At 45.4% G+C, this 23,977-nt stretch overlaps 1 protein-coding gene across 3 annotated transcripts in view; it reads left to right on the forward strand.

Moving 5' to 3' along the window:
* Positions 1–20,799, forward strand: part of TSPAN11 (tetraspanin 11) — a 191,439-nt gene extending 170,640 nt beyond the window's left edge. For all 3 annotated transcript variants that reach the window (XM_034785256.1, XM_034785247.1, XM_034785238.1), the window contains 2 exons: positions 19,714–19,829; positions 20,291–20,799. In XM_034785256.1, coding sequence (XP_034641147.1) covers positions 19,714–19,829; positions 20,291–20,348 — 174 coding nt within the window. In that variant the 3' untranslated portion in view covers positions 20,349–20,799. The remainder of the gene's footprint in view (positions 1–19,713; positions 19,830–20,290) is intronic.
* The last annotated feature ends 3,178 nt before the right edge of the window (positions 20,800–23,977 follow it).

Below are 23,977 nucleotides of genomic sequence, written 5' to 3' on the forward strand. Positions count from 1 at the left end.
ACCGCCAACTGCCGGCCCCCGGCACTGCCGGCCCCCGGCCCCCGCCGACCGCTAGCGCTCGGTGCCCCCAGCACCGCCAGCGCTCGGTGCCCCCGGCACCGCCGACCACCGGCACCGCCGACCGCCGGCGCTCGGCGCACCTGGCACCCGGCCCAGCCCCGCTGGCCCCCGGCCCAGCCCCGCCGGCCCGCATGTCCCGATTTTCCCGGACATGTCCGGCTTTTTGGGATTTCACCCCAGACGAGGATTTGGAGCCCAAAAAGCCGGACATGTCCGGGAAAATCCGTACGTATGGTAACCCTAGCATAGCCCAAGTTACGTTTGGTGTCTTTTAAATCACAGGCTGTCTCTGTAACTCAGCTTGTCAGGTTTTTACCAGCAATTGTTTGCTAGTTACCACCTCCTTGTTTTACAGTTTAACACCAGTAAGTTTCTGTTTGAGGCCAAACAGCACCGGTGAGGGAAAGGCAGGAGGCAATGCATGCATTTGAGGTAAAGGGTCGTTTGTGACTTGGTGAGCCTGTGTGTGCACCTCCATCCACAACGAGCTGAATAGTCCTTATTACTTTTATTTTTAACCTGCTTGAGATAAAACTCTATTGATACAACCCATTACTTTACCTGAACTTACTATTTTTGTATTATTTGTATTACCATAGGGCCTAAGCACTCTAGTCATGGACCAGAACCCCATTATGCTAGGTACAATACAAATGCAGAACAAAAAAAAAATCCTATCCCTGCCCAAAGAGCTTACAATGTAAATATTAGACAAGAGATAACAGGTAGAGACAGACTAATGGGGGAGTACAAGGACACAATGAGACAATGCTGGTCAGCATGATAGGAAGTGATCTCAGCATACCTGCAGCCTAAACTGTTGTGAAGTTTCTTACAGTCATCTCAGCAAAGGAGAGATTTAAGGAGGATTTTGAAGGAGGGGGAGGAGGTAGCTCGGTGGATGTTTATGGGGAGCGCCTCCAAAGCATGAGAGGCAGCATGGGAGAAAGCACAAAGGTGCTTGTTCAAAAATTTAACAAGTGGGCGATTGAGGCTGGTATTCTGGGCTGAATGGCGGTGGGAGTCAACATCTTGATACTGACTGAGAAATGATAGGAAGGGCTAGGCTGGGAACGCGTATGTTTGTTGCAATGGTAAGTAGAACCTGTTAGTTTTCTTTTATAGCAGTGCAAACAGATACTCAAGCAGCCTTCCTCTATGTCGTAGGCTACTGTCCATGTTATCCATGCTAAATAATGTGACAGCTGCAAAGGAAGGGCTAACGAAAGGAGATATAATAGGGTGACAGATTCCAGGGCTTTTCTGCTGCATTATCTTGATTCAGATACTTGGAGCCTACATATATCTGTCAAGGTGTTTTAACTGAGTCACTCTCTCCATTCAAGAAATATAAGATGGGTTGGAGCCTCTCCCTGAGATAGAAGAAACAAGTGGATGGGACAGAGGAGATCTGCAGGGCAAACCCCAAGAACAGCCAGTTTGGGGATGAAAGCAGCATAGACTGAAGTGTGTTTTTCACTGATATTGGTTACCCATAAAGTTACATTCCAGGAAGGAGGTAAGACTCAGATCTGGGAACTGACATCATGTGGGCAGACTGTTAATTGTAGGATTGAGGCCTAAATTTGGATTTTATAAAATGTTAGTATACTCTGTCCAGGCCAAATTGTGAACATCACCTGCTTACAGACAGCAACAAGCTTTTCTGTTGATAAAGTAACTTTTGTGTAAAGGTGTTTTAGAATTCATCAGGATATTAACTGACTGCTTTAAAAAAAATTCAAAGTGAAAAATGTAACTTTGCACAGTGGCTTTCATTTTGTGTTAGATAAAGTCTCGCTAGCTCTCAAAAAGGTACTGCACAATCGAAAGTACAGCTGGAGAGGATATTAAACAATATAAAGAACTAAGCCTCAAACTTGTATACAGGCTAAAGCAGTGGACACAAATATGCCCTCCAGTCAGACATAAAATGTAGTGGAGGAAAAGCACTTTTGCCCTATTGTACTTTTATAATATACACATTATCAACTTGTTTGGAATTGTAATGTAAACAGTCAATCAGTTAGAATAATGTAAAAATGCTGCATTAAGTGAATAGCAGAGTCCAGAACTCCAGTATAACAGCTGTTACGCCAACTTTTGCCTTGTCAAACAACCCCAATGCATCTCACGGTGCCTATTTCTTGCCATATTTGACTGATTGTTATGCTCTTCTACGTGGTACTATAATCTTTCAGTGAATAAAGGCATAGAATGTAAGTCAGAACTAAGTCCCATGAGCACATTTTATTTCATTTCAGTGAAATAGAAATGGTTTTTTTAGTCCCTGGATGGTAAAAATTTCCCTTCTCAAAAAGCCTACGGAATTTTATCTAATAGAAATTATATCCCTGCTATAGTATGGCTCTTCACTCTATTAAAATCAGTAGATTAGTACAGCAATTTCTAAAGAATTCTAATGGCTTCATCTCTGTTAAATGCTAAAGGACTTCAAGGGTTGAGAGCATGGTCTGGTGGTTTGGGCATTGGACTGGCAGATGGGAAAATCTCAGGTTTACCACCAATTCACTATGCAGTGTTGAGCATGTCACGTCTCTGTGCCTCAATTTCCCCTCTCTGGGAAATGGGGATAGTGCTAATTACTCACCAGAGTACAGTATTTTGAAAACTATCAATTAAAAAGCAGCTAACTATTATTAACGAATAGATTTTTTTCTGTGCTGATTGTACTGTAAGTAAAGCAAGAGTATGCGCCTATACTAGTTGCAGGCAGGGTGTCTGATGTTGTAACATATGCTATTCCTCATTTCTCTGCCTAAGCACTTTCTCATTTTGTGGGGACACTACCAGCCCTAAGTAGATTTATGGCTCATCTGTTCCAGTGCAGTCTCATTTTGTTTCCTTGACTAGAAACAATCTGCTATTTGACATGGTGATGGAGATGCTAAGACAGGTCCATGGAGACATATCACTTTGAAAGATGTGTGGGCAAAAGAAATCACTACACACTTTGATTTTTATGGTGCTGCTATTGCTTCTTAGTTAGTTTGTGTTTTTAATATATAGTTTTGCATTTCCATTCTTTCATTCAAAACATATAGGTCAAAATATTCAAGTGTAGGTTTCTAAAGTTAGACTTGTAAATATATTTTTAGCTATCTATTAAAAGTGACTTGATTTCCAGATGTGCCAAAAACCTTTTTTAAAAAAAAAGACTTCTTATTTAGGTGACACTGTATATGGAATTTAGGTTTGTGATTCGGGGCATCTCAATTTGAAAAATGTTAGTCATGGTACATGGGGACAATTGTTTGGGCTTAACGAACCAATTCTAGTCCTGCCTGTTCCCTTCCCTGAGGGATATCCTTCAAGTCTCCTTTTCTTTAGTGCTGCACCTTTCATTTATTCGTCTGGGATGCACAGCTCTTCAGTGTGAGACACTAGCAATGCTGAGACCTACTAGAATAAAATCAGCTAGGGTCCATTTGCACTGACTTTGAGTTCAAGGCAGAAATAGTCTTCCAGTGTGCGGAAGGCAGAGCTGTCTCATCAACCAGAATTTAAGCTCTCCCTCATTGGGTTCAGTGACCAGATTTTCCCCAGATAATCTGTGTCTTATCAAAGTGGCCTACATTGTGTTTCATAGTGATTTTTCAAGAAAGTTCCAATCCTAACGGACTGCAGTTTAAGAGCCTTACCACCAAAACTTTTGTCGTTTCATCTTTTTGGTGCTACTGCTGCAAATCATTTCTCTCAACACCCCAATTTTCTGCCCAGTTAAGTCCATACTATTTTTACCAGCAGCATCTATTTAAAAAACAAGGCTTATCCAAAATACACTGGGTAATTTGTCAAGACAGCGGTGATGGCTTTGTGATGAGGAAATATTAGTGACTGCATGGTGACTAGCAGCTCAGTGTGTTATCAGGAGTGGAAACTGCCTCCTCCAGCAATAAAAGAAGAATAAAGGAGATAAATGGGGTTTAGCTGTGAAGTGAAACAAAAAAATTCATGTGAGACAGGAAAGTGAGCATCAGCTTATGCTTGTGATTGAAGCAGCTTGTTACCATTAGAGACCACAGACTAGCTGATGGCCATAGTCTGGCCAATTGTTCACGGCAAAGAACCAGTTGCCATGATGCCCAGGACCATGGTGACATTCTCAGCCATGGATAATTTATGGGTTCTGCTGGCTCCTGGTCTCCAGGTTGTCTTTGAGCCCACCACAGAGGGTTTGGATGCCATCCTAGTGGAGCCTGTGCTTCTATGCCTGTCCTCCAGCTTGGTGAGCCCCAGGAAACACAACCATAACTGCTGTGCACTGGTAGAAGGTGAAGAGCGTGCGCCTCTCTCACAGCTGCCTCAGGGATGTAGAACTCCCCAATCTCCCTTCGTCCCTAACCCAACCCGCCTTCCTGTGGCCAGCTAGTCTCCTGCTTCCTTCCTCCATCCAAACCCTGCCTGTGTCCCTTCTCTATCTCCCCAACCCACTTGGAGCCTGACACACATTGCCTATCATTAAGCTTCCCCTTCCCCCATCCATCCTGTCCTATCTCTCGCAGGGTGACTGGAGGTCTTCCTGTCCCAGCTGCTACCTCTTTTGTTCCTGTGCTGAATGCTGGGTTCACCTCCAATTGTGCCTTATGCATTAGGCATCTCCTGATCATGCTAAAATCCAGGGTGCCCCGGTCTAGCAAAGCGCTGTTCTCCCCCACCCTTCCATACTGAAAGTCCCACTTTGCCCCTTGGACCCACCCACAATGCTCAGAATTTGGGTGCAGCTAATGCTGGTTCCATAGAGATCCTGCATATGCTTATCACACCATTCCCACATTTGAAAGTCACTTATGCACCTACCTTCCCCTTAGGCACTAGAGCAGGTGCACATAAAGTTCTTTAGGTGCCTGTTGGACTGGAGTCTCACACTTATACCAGTTTTACACCCACGCAACTTTTTGACATATGGGACCTGGGTCTCTTCTCACTTACCTTGCTATAATTTAATGGTAGCACCACTGTAGCCAGTGAACTTGCTCTTGATTTACATGGGTGTGAGGGGACAATTAGCCTCAAACTGTTTTTTTACTAGATATGGTTAAAATAAATAGGGACATTTTTGAGCAGATGTTCATAAAACACGTATCCCCCACCCCCCAAATATTTGAAATTCATGAGTTTTCAGTTCACTACTTCTCTGATTCTAATTTTCAGAGGTGCTCAACATTGTCTGCTCTGACTAATAGTTGGAATTGTTTGTGCTCTGCAACTTTGAAAAATCAGGCTCTTGGGATGAAATCCTGACCGCACCTAAACAAAACTCCTATTGACTTCAGTAGGGCCAGGATTCAGCCTCGATGTCTGAAGTTGGACACCCAGAACTGGAGGCACCCAGGGTCTTAGACTGGGCCTTAACTTGTCTGTGCCTCAGTTTTTCCATCTATAAAATGGGGCTAATGATATTTACCCACCTTTACCTAATGCTTTGAAATCTAGGGATGAGAAGTGCTATGTAGCAGCTAAGCATTGCTGCGCAGCTTCAGTATTCACTGGGTATCATTTTTGCTCAAATACCTCCTGCCATCTCCCAGGCAACTCATAATGCTATTATATGCAACAAAATGCTCCTCATCAGGCCAGAACTTGTGCTTCTAGTATTACCCACTAAGGTTCCAAGAAAAGCACATTGTGAATGCCTTCCTTACACACCAGTGTGTAGGCTGTGCCGGGGGCACTAGAGCCTATTTACATCTTTCACAGTAATCACCACTGGTTTCTAGGATTTCAAGAAAAGGTCAATTTTTAAAAAAATGTTTCCCTTCCTTACCTCAGTTGTGCTCAATGTATTTCTGCTCCAGGACAGTCTGGTTCCCATCGAAACTACAGTCAGTTCAAAAAGTTTCTAGATGCTATTACACATTTCTGGTGTGGAGTACAGTGTATGTCCATCAACTGTACTTTTATTTGCCTGGCTGGCATTTGCTTAAAGGCACTAAGCCAGTCTTAAGTACAAAAATTATCCATGCATTCCTAAGTGTATGAGTTTTCTTGGAGTAAACGTGCACTCCAGTTGTCATATTACATGCAGTCTTATCCCTTTGGCCATGGAAACTTTCATAGTTTATGGGGAGGGGTAAAAGTGCTAAAACTTTGCCTGAGCACCTGGAGGCATTTATAATCTTCAGCCATTTAAGGACTATCAGAGCCTTTTCACAGAGAAATTGATTTTCTCCAGTATCCTATCTTCTTTACAGTTAACACACCAGTTTAAATTCTTTATGGAATGGGTGGTAGAGGCAGCAAGTGACAATCAGAATAACAGGCTCTGATGATACCACAGAGCACTGCTCTGCCCCTTTGCAGAACAAACGTGCTGCTGGATGGTCTTCATGTGACCAGCAGGGGAATCTGGCTCCTGAGCTCTAAAGGCCTGGATGGAATAATCCCCCAGGACGGGTGGGCAGAAGAACTACGTGTGTGATAGAGAGCTCAGAGGGTCGGGTGGCCTGTGGTTAGAGCACCCAACTTCTGGCCCAAGGCCTCTCTGTCAAGGTGATAGAAGTAAAACTGTTCCTGACCTTAAACTGGGGATCTTCAGCTTTCCACCCACCTCTGGATCTAGTCCAGAGGTGGGCAAACTATTGGCCTGCAGGACCCTCCTGTCTGGCCCCTGAGCTCCTGGCCCGGGAGGCTGGCTCCCAGCCCCTCCCCCGCTGTTCCTCCTCCCCTTCAGCCTCAGCTCGCCCCAGCCGACGTAATGATCTGGGCAGCAGGGCTCTTGCAGAGCCGCGGCCTGTCCTGGTGCTCTGGGCGGTGCAGCTGTAGTGCCACCAGCCACCGGTGCTCCAAGCAGTGCGGTAAGGGGGCAGGGAGCAGGGGGGGTTGGCTAGAGGGCAGGGGAGTTCAGGGTAGTGGTCAGGGGGCGGGGGTGTGGATAGGGGTCAGGGCGGTCAGAGGGTGAGGAACAAGGATTGAATGGGGGCAGGGATCCCCGGGGCAGCAGTCAGGAAAGGGGGGAGGTTAGATGGGGCGGCGGGGGGCAGTCAGGGGCAGGGGTTCTGGGGGCAGTCAGGGGACAGAGAGGGGTGGATGGGACCAGGGCCGCCCAGAGGATTCAGGGGGCCTGGGGCAAAGCAATTTTGGGGGGTCCCTTCCATACAAAAAAGTTGCAGTACTATAGAATACTATATTCTGGTGGGGGCCCCTGTGGGGCCAGGGGCCTGGGGCAAATTACTCCACTTGGCCCCCCTCTGGGCGGCCCTGGATGTGGCAGGGGTCCCCAGGGGGCCATCAGGCAATGGGGAGGTTGGATGGGGCAGGAGTCCCAGAGGGGTCATCAGGGCACGAGAAGCAGGGGGGGGTCGGATAGGGGGTGGGGGCCGGGCCATGCCTGGCTGTTTGGGGAGGCACAGCCTCCCCTAACTGGCCCTCCATACAATTTCAGAAACCCGATGTGGCCCTCAGGCCAAAAAGTTTCCACGCCCCTGATCTAGACCTTTCAGGCGGTGTGGTAGGAGGACCCAGAGCCACTCACTCCATCAAGTCGCAGTCCAGGGCCCTGTGGGCATCACCAGCAGGGTCTGTCCTGTAAGTCTAAGTTGCTTCCCTAGGTTACTTCCTACCTATAGATCCCTTCACTTCAGGATGTATCCCCTATAGTCCAAACAGTCAACCACCCTTACACCAAATGAGTCCAAAGGATCAGGACTCTGAAGGACCTGCTGGTTCTCAAAGGGGGTGGTGGTAGGAGAAGGCTCTGCCTATGGATCTTACCTGCTCTGTGGTCCCCTCGCAGGCGCAACCTTTCATCTGGCTTCCTCTCTTCTGCAGCCTGTCCACCACCCTTTGCCTGGCTTCTGAGCTCCTTTTGACCCACTCCTCCAGCAGGAGCATTCTTGGCAAGCCTGGAGGAGACAGGGCTACCCAGGGCCGGTATTGCCTTTTAACCCTTTAGGCCCAACGTGAGATTTGAATAACCCATCACAGCATGGTTCACCTACAAACCATCCTCTCCATGGAAAGGTGTTTGGATCACTGTGGCCTCTCAGCCCTAAAGTTATTGTTGAGTGCAGAGACCGGAGCCACCAGCATGCCCGTCCCTCTGTCTAGTAAAACGATCCCCCTCCTCCTCCTTCCTAGGGGTCAGTGGTACCCTGCTCTGCACTTTCCACCCACCCCCAAAACAGCACTGAGTCAGGAACCTCCAGCAGCAGGACATTCACAGTGTCCCCAGGAGAGGGACCATGCTGTGGAGGAGTCCCTTCACACATTTCCTGCAGGCAAGGGGAGATTCAGCTTCAGAGAGCTGGTGGGGACAATACACCTGACCGTTCATGTGGCCAGGTGTGAGCCTCCCAGTAGAGAGGTAGGGTATCCGCACTGTCATAAATACACTTGGGGTGCAGGTAAAAGTGGCGAGTGCAATCAAACCATCTGCATTTTAATGTGGCCAAATGTAAAGTCATCCACCTAGGAACAACACAATGGGAAATTAATCCTGGGAAGCAGTGACTCTGAAAAAGACTTGGGGGACGGGTCATGGTGGATAACTGATATTGTGGCCAAAAGAGCAAATATGATCTTGGATGTATAAACAAGGAAATATCAAGTAGGAGTAGGGAGGTTATATTACCCCTGTACTTGGCACTGGTGTAACCACTGCTGGAATGCTGTGTCTAGTTCTGGTGTCCACAGTTCAAGAAAAATGTTGATAAATTGAAAAGGGTTCCGAGAAGATCCACAAGAACGATTAAAGAATGGGAAAACATGCCTTATAGTGATAGACTCAAGGAGCTCAACCTATTTAGCTTAACAAAGAGGTTAAAGGAGTGATTTGAATACAGTTTATAAGTACCTACCTACAGAACAAAAATTTGATAATGGGCTCTTCAATCTAGCAGACAAAATCCAGTGGCTGGAAATTGAAATTAGACCAATTTTCAGATTAGAAATATGGTGTACATTTTTAACCATTGGAAGAATTTACCAAGGGCTGCAGTGGATTACTGGCAGTTTTAAATCAAATTGGATGTGTTTCTAAAAGACATGCTCCAGTTCAAACAGGAATTAATTCAGGGAACAACTATGGCCTGGGTTGCGAAGGTCAGACTAGATGATCACAGTGGTACCTTCTGGCTTTATAATCTATGGATAGATGAGCTCAAAGTATGGGAAAGATGTGGATCAATATTGTAAAAGGTTTCCCCTTCTTCACGGGATACCTTTGAAGTTACAATATTAAGGAAGGAAGTTGTGGAAAGCAAAGAGAGCTAAGTAAAGTAACAGGAGACCAGGTATGCAGCATGTGAATGGATACTAATGGACTTTACTGAGAGACATGTTGAAAAATGATTTAGCACAATCAAACCAAAGGGACAGACTGTGGTAATTAATGACTGTCCTCTGTAGTGCCTACCAGAGCCACCTGCTGTTGTGGTGTGAGAGCTGTGTCACCCCTCCCAAAGATATAGTGCACACTTCTATCAGTGATGGGTCAGATCTGCTTCTGGGAGCTACTGCACCAAAGTGGCTCCATCCCAGACATGCCCCACAATCAAGGATAGCTTCAGAAAATCTATCGGTTTAAGGGCATCCTCTCCCTACACCATCAACACCCCGGGCTGCACACTGTGTGGTTTGGGGTGGAACAGCATATCTGGCCCAGCTGCCCGCTCTTAGATAGCTGAGACAGCTTCTTGTGCCCCTTTAAGGGCATCACCTCAACTCTGCCAGGCAGCAGCAGCGGTGCACTCCAGAGCATCTAGTGCTAGCCTTGGCTATTATATAAACTCTGCCTCAGAGTCACCCGACTGCGAATGCAGGGCTAGCAGTGAGAGACGCCTTGCTAGCTTAATGAGCTGGGAGCATGTTTGCTTGCATATGCTGAAGGATTATTGGCATTCTCTTGGTAATGGCACCAACCGCATTAACATAAGAGACAATTTACATTCTCAAGAAGCATGCTTTTTTTTTTTTTTTTTTTTGCATTAATGAATCTTCTACCACCTCAAGCTAAAGCCACAGTAAATGTCATCAGATGCATTGAAACACTGCTTCTTATTATGGTCAAAACTCTTCTTCCAATATATGAGCTAATACCTGGACTGTAAGGCTTATGATGTACTGTACAACAGCTCTGTAACTTATTCATGTTTTAATGTTATGGACTTCTTCGAGTATATGTCCCTATGGATGCTCCACTGTAGGATTTGCGTGCATCCCTGGGCTCTAGACTGGAGATTTGAATCAGCAGCATCTGTGGTCCATGCCTGTGCACTACACAACCTCGTGCTCCAGAACCAGGGAATGTAAAGGAGCGAACCCGCCATTCCAATTCCATCTCAACCACCTGCACCTTGAAACAGAGCAACTGCGTGTCTGCTGCCTCTTAGAAGCTTTTTTCATGTTGTTTTATTTACTGTATTCTCCTTCAGTATTTCGTCTTCTTCTAATTTTGCACAAGTTTCTGTTCAAGGGGGGTTTCTCACTCTTACCCTCCCTGTTTTCCCAGACTGATTCCTTGGCAGACCTGCAGTAGATTTTTCCCCTGGAGTGACAGGCATTCAACTGTCTCAGGTGGCTTGGACACTCTCAAATCCTGTCCAAGTGCACTGGGTTTAAAAGCAGGTCTCTCAAAGAAAGGACGGTAAGATTGAAACTCCTCCAGGCTCCAACAGACGTTGGGACCAAGGCATCAGTACTGCCTAAGCAGACATCCCAAGATCAACCTGCCAACAAACAGTGCTCAGAGACACCATCCAGGCATCAAGACTCATCTGAATCTAAAGACTCAAGAAAGTCTAAGACAGTGGTACAGACACCCTCTCAGAATAACATAGAATCCTTTCAAGCCTCTGCTCTCTCTGGTACCATCATCCTTGGTTTGCATGCGCTTGGAGCACAGAGATACCATTTCTGCTGCCACTTCAGCAGCGTTGTCAACTCCAACTTGCTTCTCATCCCCAGCTAAAGCTCCAGTACCACCCCTGGTCCCAGTTGTCTATTACTTTAGTCCTCTGGCACCCTCCAGGTTCTTCTTGCAGGAGGATCTGCTCATCTGAGAGGAATTGGAGTCTCCCCTCTAAAGGGGCACCTAGAGAAGCTCCCCGTTGGTACTGTTATGTCCCACACTTACCACCTCCTTCCATCTGACAGCAGGAGCTGGACTCCCAGTATTGACCCATCCTCTGCTTCCTCTAGCACCTTCTTGGCCCCCCAGAACTGACCCTGGCACCAATACCTAGAGCCCTGACTTTGGACTCTGGAGATGACACCTCGGACTCTGAGATTTCAGTGCAAGGTCCTTCCCTATACCATTCTACACCCCTTGTGGTGTACCCAGAAGATGCCCCAGACTCTATGAACACAAAAACTCCAACCCCTCTCCCTCTTCAGGGACCCCTTTCATGAGGATCTTTTAAAGCAAGAGGTTCGGTCCCTCCTGCATCTGGAGGCAATAGAACTGGTTTCCCCTAGAAATTTTGGGAAGAGAGTTTTATTTCAAATATTTCCTGTTTCCCAAAAGAAATGGAGGTTGGAATTCAATTTTAAACCTCAGGAATCTGAACACCTACATTCTTTCACAGCAGAGTCCTCAGACAACAGTAAGGACCTGCCTCCAGCTCCTCACATGTTGGCCTTGACATTTGTTACACCACATGCAAGATTACATCTCTGATGTCTTCAAGTCTGTCTCAAAACCATGTACATGCCGAACAGACATAGCTTTGCCAAATGAGTTTCCATACTCCCATGGGTACTAGACTCCCTCAGCTGGTGGAGAGACCCCCTGATGGTCTGTGTGGGAGCCCCTTTCTCACACCCACCACGATCACGCATCATCACAACAGATTCCTCTCCTCTAAGCTGGGGACTCACCTACAAAGTCCAACTGCACAGTGCAAGTGGTCCCAACAGGAAACATTCCTTCAAATCAACATCTCAGAACTAAGAGCAGTTCGTTACGGGTGCCAGCACTTTCTCCATGACATTCAGGACCATCATGTCAGAGTAATGATAGGCCACAGGGCAGTGATGTGCTGTATAAATCGAAAAGGGAGAGCGAGATCCTAGTCTTTATGCGCACAGTCCCTAAAACGATAGGAACTAGTACATTGTCCACCACACAGAGATCTCCGTGGTTTACTTGCCAGGCCTCCAGAACATAGTGGCAGAAACTTCTATGAGGACCACAACTGGGAGCTCGACAACCTGATCTTTCATGGCGTCTGCAAAGCATGGAGCCTCACCATAGTAAATCTGTTTGCAACCCCGAACAATACAAAATGCCAAATCTTCTGTTCCCGGGGGGATGAGGCTGCAGTTCTTTAGGAGACACCCTCCCAAGTTCCCTGCCCCCGTGCTCGCCTTTGTGTCTGTCTTCCAACGGTGCTCATCTTCAAAACATTACTCAAACTGAGCAGGAACAGTTTCATCTTAATAGCACCTTCTTGGCCCAAACAAATCTGATACTCAGATCTTCTTCACCTTTCTGTAATATTGCCTTGATGCCTCCTACTTAGCTTGGACCTTCTGACACAAAACTCAGGCACCATGAACCTCCCCAGCCTCATATCTCTGAACCTCAAGGTCTGGCTCCTCGATGGTTCTTGAATTTATAATTGGACTGCTTGGCTGAGGTTCAGTTTGTATTTCTGAATAGTAGGAAGCCTACCATATGTAACACTTACTTGCAAAAGTGAAAACACTGCCTTTCCTGGTGTTCCTGTCACTCTGTGTACGCTTCTGGAGCTCTTCTCTTGAGAATCCTCGATTACCTGTTGGAATTGAAAACATAGGGACTATCAATGAGCTCTGTTAAAGTACACCTGGCAGCCATTACAACCTTCCATTTGTCTATTGAGGGCCTTTTAGTCTTGGCCCATCATACCACAGCCAGATTCCATAAGGGTTTATCTAATTCGTTTCCTCATATCCAAAACCCCACACCTCCTTGGGACCTCAGTTTGGTCCTGCACACCTTAAGGAACCCCCTGTTCAAGCTTAGGATCACCTGTTCGTTCCTTTATCTCTCCCTTAAGACTTCATTCCCGGTAGCCAGCACCTCAGCTAGAAGGGTGGGAGACCTTGGGGTGCCCATGGCTTACCCGCCATATAGTACCTTCTACCATGAAAAAACCATGCTGCACCCCCATCCTCAGTTTCTATCAAAGGTGTCATTAGATTTTCATATCAATCGAGATATCCATTTTCCAGTGTTTTTTCCCAAACCTCACTCCTCGAGAGAAGCAGCCAGCCTCCACACCTTAGGTGTTCTGAGGGTGTTTGCCTTCTATCTGGACAAGACAAAACCTTTAGGATTTACCCCAGGTGGCTTGTCTCCTCTGAAAGAATGAATGGAAAGTGGATTTCCACACAGAGACTATTGAAATGGGTTTCATGTTGCATTATAGCCTGCTACGAGGCAGCTGGAGTGCTGCCCCCATCCCCAGGGTGACAGCCAACTCCACCGTGGCTACGTCCATTTTTATAGCCCTTCGGAAGACATTCTCATGGTGGAAATGTGCAGGGCTGCAACCTGGTCCTCAGTTCAGACATTTTCCAAGCATTATGCTATCCTACCTGCATCTAAGATAGACATGATCTTTGGCAATGCCGTCCTCCAAACTTTCATGGATCTCCCGCCACAGCACCCACCTCCACATTGAGTTATTGCTTGACAGGCTTCTGTAGTGGAGCACCCACAGGGACATATATTCAAAGAAGGAGGAGAGGTTACTTACCTTTCAGTAACTTGAGGTTTGTGCCTATAGGTGCTCCACCTCCTACCCTTCTTCCCCTCTGCTGTGGAGTCTTTTGGCTCTGTATTTGAAAAGAAACTGGAGTGGCTGGGTCCGTTTCTCCCAATATACCCTCACTCTGGAACATGAGGTTGCTGATTCAAATCTCTCATCAAGATCACATAGGCAGGTGCATATCCTATGGTGGAGCACCTATCAGGACACAACATCTCAAAGAACTCAAGTTATGGAAAGGTAAGTAAACCTCTCAAGTCCCATGCTTTTATCCTGATTCTTATAAGAACATAAGAATGGCCAAACTGGGTCAGACCAATGATCCATCTAGCCCGGTATCTGTTGTTCCACCAGTGGCTGGTGCCAGGTGCTTCAGAGAGAATGAACAGAACAGGGCAAATATCAAGTGATTCATCCCCTGTCATCCAGTCCCAGCTTCTGGCAGTCAGCAGCTTAGGGACACCCAGAGCGTGGGGTTGCACCCTGGATCATCGTGACTAATAGCCATGATATTTAGGGGTTTTATAAAAGCCCAGACTGCTGGAATGAGATTTCATGAGAATCTCAGCTTTATTTATTTATTCTCAGCACTCCGGATTGCAGAGAAAAGCTTGGAAATATGCAGTAAGTACACCCTAAAGGCTCAGAAACCAGAAGGAAAAGGAAAACAACCCAACCTTTATTTAAAAAACAAATAATCATGATTTTAAGCCAATGTCATGATTTGGGGGCCTGACATATGATTTCGGAAAGCTTGTGCTTGGTGACCCTGCAGTCTCTAAGAGCTATGCTGTTGCTGGCAACCATTTTTTGTTCAGTTCCGGTCAGACTGCTAAGGATCTGAGAGACACAACTCATTGTGGCTGCTCTGTCTCTCTCAAGGGGACTTTAATCTAAATGAAAGTTATTCAGATTCATGGTATCTGTTGCTCTTGTGTACAGAGAAATATAACCGGAGCCACCAGAGATTTCTCTAGCATTCTCATTCTGGTTTGCAATACAGGCAGATTGCAACTGTGCGCTGGAGAACTCCTTTGAAATGTATTAAAAGAGGATGAGTGGCTTTCAAAAATTGAAATGACTTTTTTTTCTTTTGCCAGAAGGGCTCTACAATTGTTTCTTTCAACAGTTATCAGACAAATCAACAGCTTCTTCCGATGCGTGTGGCTCTAGCTGAGAAATGCATTGTATTGGTTTACTACCCTGTCAACACAATCTTGCAAACGTAACCACCAGAGTGTTGGCCTCTTCAAATGCTTTGAATTGAGAAAGTCATATCCTCTTACAGCTATTTCAAAATGGTGGTGAAAATCGCTGCATAACTTCTCGACAATTTATGGTCAAGCCACATATAGATCAGCAGCATAGGTGCTAGAACTGGGGGCGGGGGGTTGCTGACCCACCCCCGGCTTGAAGTGGTTTCCATTGTATACAGGGTACACAGTTTAGTTAAGTGGCTTTCAGCTCCCCCACTATAAAAAATTGTTCCAGCTCCCTGATCAGCAGCACATAATGGTGCAATGCAGCCTAGGCAATGAATGTTGAACAAGGTTTTGTTGCTCTCCTTTAAATCTTGGAATTTCTGATGCCAGCTGTTGCAGTGGTTCTATTTGTTCCTAGCCCCAGCATGACACAATAGTCCATGAGTCCTCAGTAAAACATTTTGTAGACATAGCGAATCCCCATTTTTCCTTTCCTATCTTCTAAATGATCTAAATGGTAACATCTGTTTTGTGTCTTTCCGCTATCAAAAACAAGGCCATTTTCTAAGCAGTGCCATGTGTGGAGTCATCTGCTGGTCAAGAGAAATTTGCAGCCTGTAATTTCCCACAGTTTCTGCTGGGATGCAAGATTGATCGTGGGCAGTATCATGCTATTGACTTTTAAAACAAGCACCCTATTGAAATCAATAGGGCATTCTGCTTAAGAATTGATGGCATGATATAGCTTTGCATTCTTTAAGATCATGGCAGCCTTAATTTTCATACATGTTGCTTTCAGGGTGTTTAAATCTAGGAATCAGTTACTGTCATCACCCTTTAAATTATCCACTGGCAAGTTCTTACAAATTAGAAATCATGTTAAGCTCAGTTTCTTTCATGCACTCCATTTCTAAGGCTGCAATTGTAGTGTCTAAGCACTGTTACCTCCTGTTTTACATAACTCTCTGTTACCTCCCTTCGGAGGACAGTTATCGATTGTCTCTAGTTCTCCCGTTTTCTGTCAAATAGGAAGAGATTTCTTTTCTCTATGTGGATTCGCTAGCCAGATGTTAGCTGCTGTCAACAGACCATGCCCCAAAGAGTTAATAATCTAAATGCAAGACAAGAGATAAATAGGTGACTACAGATCAATGTGGGAGTAAAAGGAAACAATGAGACAAGATTGGTCACCATGACAGGCAGTGGTCTTTGCTCACTAGCAACCTCAACGGATGTTAGGTTTGTTGGCAGGTATCACAGCAAAGGAAAGGTTTACGGTGGGACTGAGACAAAGACGGTTGGTACTGGCTTTCCCTACCACACACGTTGTTCAAGTGACAGAGACCAGGTTTACAGCCGCAGAATGTTGTTTAGCTTTGACATTTTAAACCCATCAGAATTAGAAAGAAGGGGAGAAAAAAAAAATCTCTGACTCGGCATTTTCAACATCATCTCTTAATATTAACAAAAATCAGTCTTCCCTAGAGTTGGTTAAAAAATTGTAAGTATGATTCTCAAAAAAATTGTAATGATGTGGGTTCTCAAAAATGTGCACGAAAAATTTCAAACTTTTCCAATTTTTTGACAAAAAAATTGAAAACTGAACAGTTTTTGGTTTTTGAAACTGAAAACAAAAATTTTCTGGGGTTTTTTTTTTAGGGTTTTTTTTTTTGGGGGGGGGAGGTCTTTTTCCTTTTTTTCCTCTCCTCCCCCTGCTTTCCTCCCTTCCCAATGGCAAAAGGTAAAAGATCTATCCATCCTATCAGCCTTAGGGTTGTTTATACCTGCTCCCCTCATGGTTATACACAGTGGTGGATTATACAATGGGCCCATAGAGCCTGTGCCCGGGGGTCCCAGCCAACTCGGAGGCCTCAGAAAAATGGGTGCCCCAGCAGAAATACGTCATGGGGCAGCAGAAGCCCAGAGCGCCGCAGGAAGCCCCAGCACCCAGACTCCAGTTGCAGGCCTGGGACTGGAGACGCTCTCGCTTCCTGTTGCAGCCTCAGGGTTGGAGGAGCTCTTGCTCCCTGCTGCGGCCCTGGACCATGGGGGGGCGGGAAGGACAGAGTCTTGGGGCCGCGGGGGGAGGGGGGGAGCGGCAGAAAGGAGTGAACGGATTGTGGTGCCGCAGTTGGGGGGGGGGGCAGAGAGGAGCAAACGGATTGTGGGGCTGCAGTGGGGGAGCGGAATGGGCGGAACTGTGGGTGAAACAGGGGCAGAATGGGGGCAGGACCACAGGCAGAAGGGGTGGGGAAGGCCCTCCCCCCCACTTGCTCTGGCCCAGCATCCCAGGAGACCTTAATCCTACACACCCATATTTCAGAGTGAGAAATTATTCCAACTAGGACTGTGAGAAACCTACAGCACAGAAGATGCACATTACCTGTTGTTTGTGGGAAAATAACAGCTCCAAAAGTGTCTACTTTCCAAGCCTCTTGTCCCAACTTCTGACCGCTGTGGTCTGGTAGCTTTCCTATGTGCTTGATTTCATTTCCATAATCAGCTTTTCAGGGCAAGGACCATATGTTTTTTTTATTTCCCAAACAACCACATGCACATCTATGGCACTATATAAATAATTAGCAAATATAGTCTGACATCCCTGAGGCCGCAGTGCAGAAATTTTGAGTCACTGTGATAACATGTTGGATGGTATTTCGCCTGTGACTTTCAGTAAGGTCACCTCAGCAGATAGTTGAGCAGTGGGTTATTTTTTTTAAATGAGGGTTTTTTTTCCAGGTTTCAATTTTAAGTTATGAAATCACAGAGCCTCCAAGGCAGCCAAACCAAACAATTAACGGTGGCTGGAAAAGTGGAGCAAAGTGAGTCACTAACTCCTCCATCCCCAGAGACAAAAACACAACCTTGATTTATACTGACAAAAACATTTTGGCTTGCTCGCTCTCCCTTTTGAAACTTACCTTGTGCTGAGGTGCATCGGCAGGGGCAGTCAGACAAACACATGACCTGCTGCTGGGGTTGATCTGTAACCAGGTGTAAAAATTCATTTGTTTCTTTAAAAAGTAACACGGGATAATTACTATTTTGCCAATTAGCACAGCACCAGCAGCACTCATCATTACCCACCAACAGAGCTGTTGTTGTTTTGAGGGGATAAAGTGTTAGCCAACAAATGGGAACACCTACCATCCAGGCCCTGATCCAGCATGCTGGTCATGTGATGACCTCTCTCTTGGACAAAACCAAGGATTGAGACGAGGCCCTCGACAGCTAAAAGTGTAAGTGTCTATAGCATGCATTCAAGAGCCAGGCTCTCCAGGCAGAGCTGTAACAGTCACATCCCCGGTGGATCAGGCACAGATGGGAACACAGAACAGCTTGATCTGTGTGTTACCCCCCATTGGTGGGGGGGGGAGTCACTGGCACTGTAGGGGTACAGGCAGTCTGTCTCCACAGTGCAGCTGGCGGTGTTGGGGCTTCATATATACCAAACTGCCTTTGCAGCATAGACCCCATTGTATGGTTATAGTAACAGGCCACACAGTTATCAGCGGCAGCATGGTGATGGGGTATGCAGGCAATGGAAGATATAATGGCAGAACCCCTGGTATGGACACCCGCCTACAATTATAATGTAACAGGTGACAGCACTTGTAGAGCATCTTTCAGGGGAAAGATAGAGGGTTAATAATAAATGTTAGACTTCATAGTCTTTTACATAGAATGACCCTACCAGCCCAGCCCAGCCCAGCCGTTGATCTAGTGCAGCATCCTGTCTCAGACAATGCTCAGATGCTTCAGAGCAATGGCCAGGCGTAATGCCACTGTGATACTTTGGGGTTCAACTCGGGCCATTAAGGGGTTGTGTCACTGTGTCGCCCTGCAACTCTGTGTGCCTTAAATGCTATGCCACCGTGGCTCACAGCTGTGGCACCAGCAGCCAGCATACTCACATGCAGGTCGCACCCTGGCTTCCACCACCCTGTTCCTTTCTCAGAATGACCCCCAACACCCTCCCAGTCCCAGATTGCCTCCCAAACCATCTGCCCTGTAGTGTCCAGCCCTCTCAATGAACAGTTATTAGGTTTGCTGTGCCCGTAAAGAGACATCACCCAGGAGCTTTCGCAGCCCTGGGTGAGTCGCCAGCAGTGAGGAGTGAACTTTGGACCTGAAAGCAGTCGCCTCTGGTGCCTGAGCTAAAAGATCCTTCTCTGTTAGCCTAGCCTATAGCAGCCTCATCGACTCTTTGTGTCTCACTCACCACTAGAGGGCACCACAGTGAGTGGGTGAAATCTCAGAGTGGCCAATCATATAACCCTGTCCACAGGGGAAGTTTCTGCCGAACTCCCTGTGGTTGGGATGATACAATCATGATAGGGGCACTGCCAACCATGAGCCAGCTCCTCAGCTGGTGTAAATCAGCATAGCTCATCTGAAGTCAATGGAGCTTCTCTGGTTTACACCAGTCAAGGATCTGGCCTATGCTGTAGACAAACATCTGGTTTCTTGTATTACTAATAGCACCTAAGCTCCCTTCTGGCCTTAGCATCTGTGAATCCCCTGGTTCATCCACTTCTTTCATGGGCCACGGGGAGAACAGTCTGCCTGCATTGCCCTCAGCATGCTCAGAACACTTTCACCTCTGCATTGAGACAGTGATGACTATAATGAAATCTCATGCTTCATGCCTTCAGCAAGTCACCTAGAGGGGATAGGAAAATATGTTTATCCCTAATGCACAGTTGGTGATAAGATGTATTCTGGGTTGTCCACAGCTGGAGTCAGGACATCAGACGGGCTGGACCAGTACTCTGAGGTGGTACCGAGATATTTCTGAGTGCACACATCATAACGCCATAGAGACTAACCCAATCCTCATGGGCACTGTTATGTGAGTCTTGCAGTTCAAGTAGCCACAATATCCGTATTCATGTGTTGCCCCATTTTTTAGCTGGGGCCTCTGAAGTTACATTTCATGTACCAGCACATGACCATGAATAGCAAAAGATGGGGAGAAAGGTTCTCAAGTGTTAACCCAAATACTATAGGATATTTTGCTATCCTGTTAGTAGGGTGTCAGGGTAAACTGATGTTAGCAAAGCCTTTTCTTCCCCTTAGGCACAAGTGGCCCAGATGATGGACTAATTGGTTGTGTGAGACTGCTTACTGGTAGGGGGAGAGCCTTAACCAGACTCATTTTGACCATCCCAGTAGCAGCCCTTAAAATATTACTGACTGCTCCAACCCCTATGAACACCTGGCATTGTACCTTTCAGAGTCCGCTATAAGCATACCCCAACAAACTGTTGATTGGTGGATGCCGAATGCTTCTCAACTCTTGATGTCTTGCAGCCTTCCTGATGTTTCTCCTTGGACTCTCCTTGCTTTGCCCGCTGAGGAGCTGTGCTGAGGATGTCCACTTGGCTAATGAGCACATATTACTGCTGACAAACACAGCCACACAGGAGTTCTGTTGGATTTCTGTTGGAAATATTGTTTTATCTTTCAAATCTCTTCAAGAACAAATTTGAGCCACAGCAAATAGCCCAAGGATTATAAGGGAAGTTTTACAATGTTTATAGAAATCCCAGCCAACACACTGTGGAAGTAACAGTTTCAATTTTTTATGACAATTTGAGATGGTGTCTCATTGGAAATACAAATTTGTTAATTTTATCAACATATGATGAGAGATTACAGTATGTTAACTTAACTCCATATAGGTAATGAAGGACTATCCCTCAATGCACCTGTGGCCAAAGGAAATGATCTCTTTTTAAATGTGTGTGCTACATATCCAGGGACAACACAGATTATATTAAGTGTTATGTTTTGTCACAATAAATTATCATCACAATTATTATATTTATATTATTATATACATCTGTGCAGGAAAAATGACAATATTTTCTATTCTTTTAACAGAGAAAGAGTATGTGACCCATAAGGAGAGTATCAAAACATGCACGCACAAATCAAATTAAAATTGTATATGAAACTTTAGCAGCTGAATTTCCTAGATTTAGAGCCCTTAACACTGCATTCCGGTAGATTTTGTATGTAATATTAATGTTACATGATGCTAGCACCCATTGTATCATACATTTTTAATCATACAGCTATCGCCAGATGATTTTTATTAGCAAAAACTATTAAGTATATTCTAAACTACACAGTACTGTACAGGGTTGTCGGTTTTATAACATAGCTATTGCTTTTAGGGAACACTTAAATGCATTTTTAATTGATTTCATACAAAGCACCTAGCATGTGTCATTATCTACTCCTGTTCACTGAATGGAATATTGTATATGGTGTTTGGTATTGGAGTAGATGACAGGTGGAATTTAAACAAAAATTCCTGATTGTTTTTGCTGCATTATGAAAATGTGGTCCATTTGACAGTCCAAGAAGGAGCCTTCTCTTGGAGAGGTACAGTTAAGATGCAAGTGCTGTGATGAGGGGGGAATAGATAGCTAGGTAGAACCATTTTTATGTTTACCTGTGTCTTCTATCTTTCTGGACCTGGAACTGCAGGAGCTGGTGGACATAACAATGGGACACAGAGAGGATCTCCATGATAGTTGCCAATTTTGAAATGCATTATGAGCAAGCTACTTTTTCCTTCGATGATGCTCCAAATCAGCATTATGCAAGATTTTCACTGCAACCATGTTCATCTGTGTTACATTCGATTGGGGGGATATTGTATGGACATTCAGTAAATAACACACAGAATGTCAATTTTTGTGACTGACAACTTGAGGAGTAAAACACCTAGGCTGAGCTCTTCTACCCTGCTTCAGACCCTTTACGCTGAGGAAAAGGAATGGAGCAGCATGAAGGGGCCCTAAAACCCCCAGCTGCAGCTGGGGAAGGATTCCCTGGGTACAGACACTGCCTTACGGTCTGCCTTCCAAAGACCACCTCACAATCCTTGGCATAGGGAGCATGCTGAAGATGGGGAGGGACATGCCAGAGGTAGGGACACAACACAGTGCTGTGGTGATTCTGAGCAGTACTGCAGCCCATAACCCAGGAAGACTGTTGACTAAGTTACACTGGGGGACACTCCAGCCCCTGGAGCAGCCCAAGATCAAGAGCATGGAGAGCTGGCTTAAAGCCACATGAGCACCACGCACACCTTGGCTGCCAGTTCTGTGCGGCACCTCTAGAGGCACAGCCTAGAATCTCACCTCTTGTTCCAAGGACACATGCTTAAAGTATGATTCTTCTAGGAAACGGGTATGTAAAAATTGCGCCTTCTTACACACCATCTCCTAGGCAGCAGCCTTCCAGTACTGACAGTTCTGTTTGCTTCCCGACTGAACACAACTACTTTATAAGAGCTGCAGAGCCATGAGATCATTACCAGAACCTGTTCCAGCTCACACATCATCAACAGAATTATTAACTAAGTTCCCAATGCAGACACTGTAGTGCACGTGATGTGTGCCCAACTTGAGAGTCAGATTCCTGTTTGAATGTTGCAGGGCTGGCAGCTAGATAAACATCTTTTTTTTTTCTTGTAAACTGTGCACAAATACATAGTGACAAACCAGTGACATCTTTACAGAGTCACTTTTCAGAGTAAAACCCACTATTGAGTCCCATAGCCTGGAGTAATTATATTATGGGCTGAACACATCAGTTAGGTTCCAAAAATGTGAACAGTGGCTAATTTGAAAGCCCATCACACAGTGAGGTCAACGTTACAGAAAACAGTATGAGGGGGAAGTGTCAATGATTTCCCTTGTGTTCCTCACACATGAATGTAGCAGTGAGATACAGGCCTGAATGCCAGGGTGGAAAAGAAGGAAAAAATACTATAGTTTTGTTTTGATTTTTTTAAAGGCGGCAACTGGTTAACTGAAACATGGTGTGTTGTAAGGCACAGAGTAAAGCATATTTGTTTACAAAGCCCTTTAGTTAACCATCAAAATCAGATGTTTCTGGAACAATGAAAAAACCCACCAAAGACGAACAAACAAAACAATCGTCTTGAAATCATGCTACTAACCTGATTGAACCAAATGTGATTATAAATGTCCATAATATTAAAACCAGAGAATATAGCTCTAGGACAAGCATACGAAACCATCCTCTTGCTCAGTAGGCCCCAAAGTGCAGTCAATCGGCCAAGTCCAGAGACATATTCTTGCAGACAAGAAGCAAGTTGACCCACAGTAGGGTTTAACTACAAGTGAAAAAAAAAAAAAAGTAGCTTCTTTTCATCCACCAAAGAGAAGTCACAGCCTCAAGATCCTGGCAAGTTGCCGATATGCCCTTCCATCTCTTATTGTTTGGCCACTCTCAGAACACTGAGTATTTTGTCAGATTTGTTGACATCACTAACATGCTTTATAAATTGAGCAACAGACCCACATTTGTCTCCCCTTTGGATGTTCATCTTGCCTTTTAAGATAATGTCATGGAAAGGGGCTGTAGATGTTTATGAGTGGTATTTTTTTAATTATTATTATTAGAGAGACAAGGCGGGTGGTGAGAGAGACAAGCTTTCACAGAGCTCTTCTTCAGGTCTGGGAATGTTACTCTGCGTGTCACAGCTAAATACAAGGTGGAATAGATTGTTTAGAATAAGTAGTTAACACATATTCTTTCTAAGAGCCCATTCAAGGTGAAGTGGCCAGTTATACCTCTGCAGTCCTAGGACAAAAAAAGAAGGGGATAGTAGGTTACAGATTGTTGTAATAAGCCATAAATCCAGTGTCTCTACCCAGTCCATGATTTTTAGTTTCTAGAAAAGTTATCAATTTAAGCTCCCAGGCTCGTCTATTGAAAGTGTTCTGCAGGTTTCCTTTGTGGATGAGGACTGATAGGTCAGATATGGAGCGATCACTTTGTGAAAAGTGTTCACCATAGGTGATATGGTGTTTCTGTCTTATGATTTTTCTGGGCGAGTTTATTCAAAAGCATAGCGATTGTCTCATTTCACCCACATACTTGTTACTGGGGCATTTACTGGACTGGATGAGGTATACCACATGTTGTTATAGGCACATGTAGGACTCATGCATC

The sequence above is a fragment of the Trachemys scripta genome, chromosome 1, assembly GCF_013100865.1.
Source record: "Trachemys scripta elegans isolate TJP31775 chromosome 1, CAS_Tse_1.0, whole genome shotgun sequence".
NCBI lineage: Eukaryota > Metazoa > Chordata > Testudines > Emydidae > Trachemys > Trachemys scripta.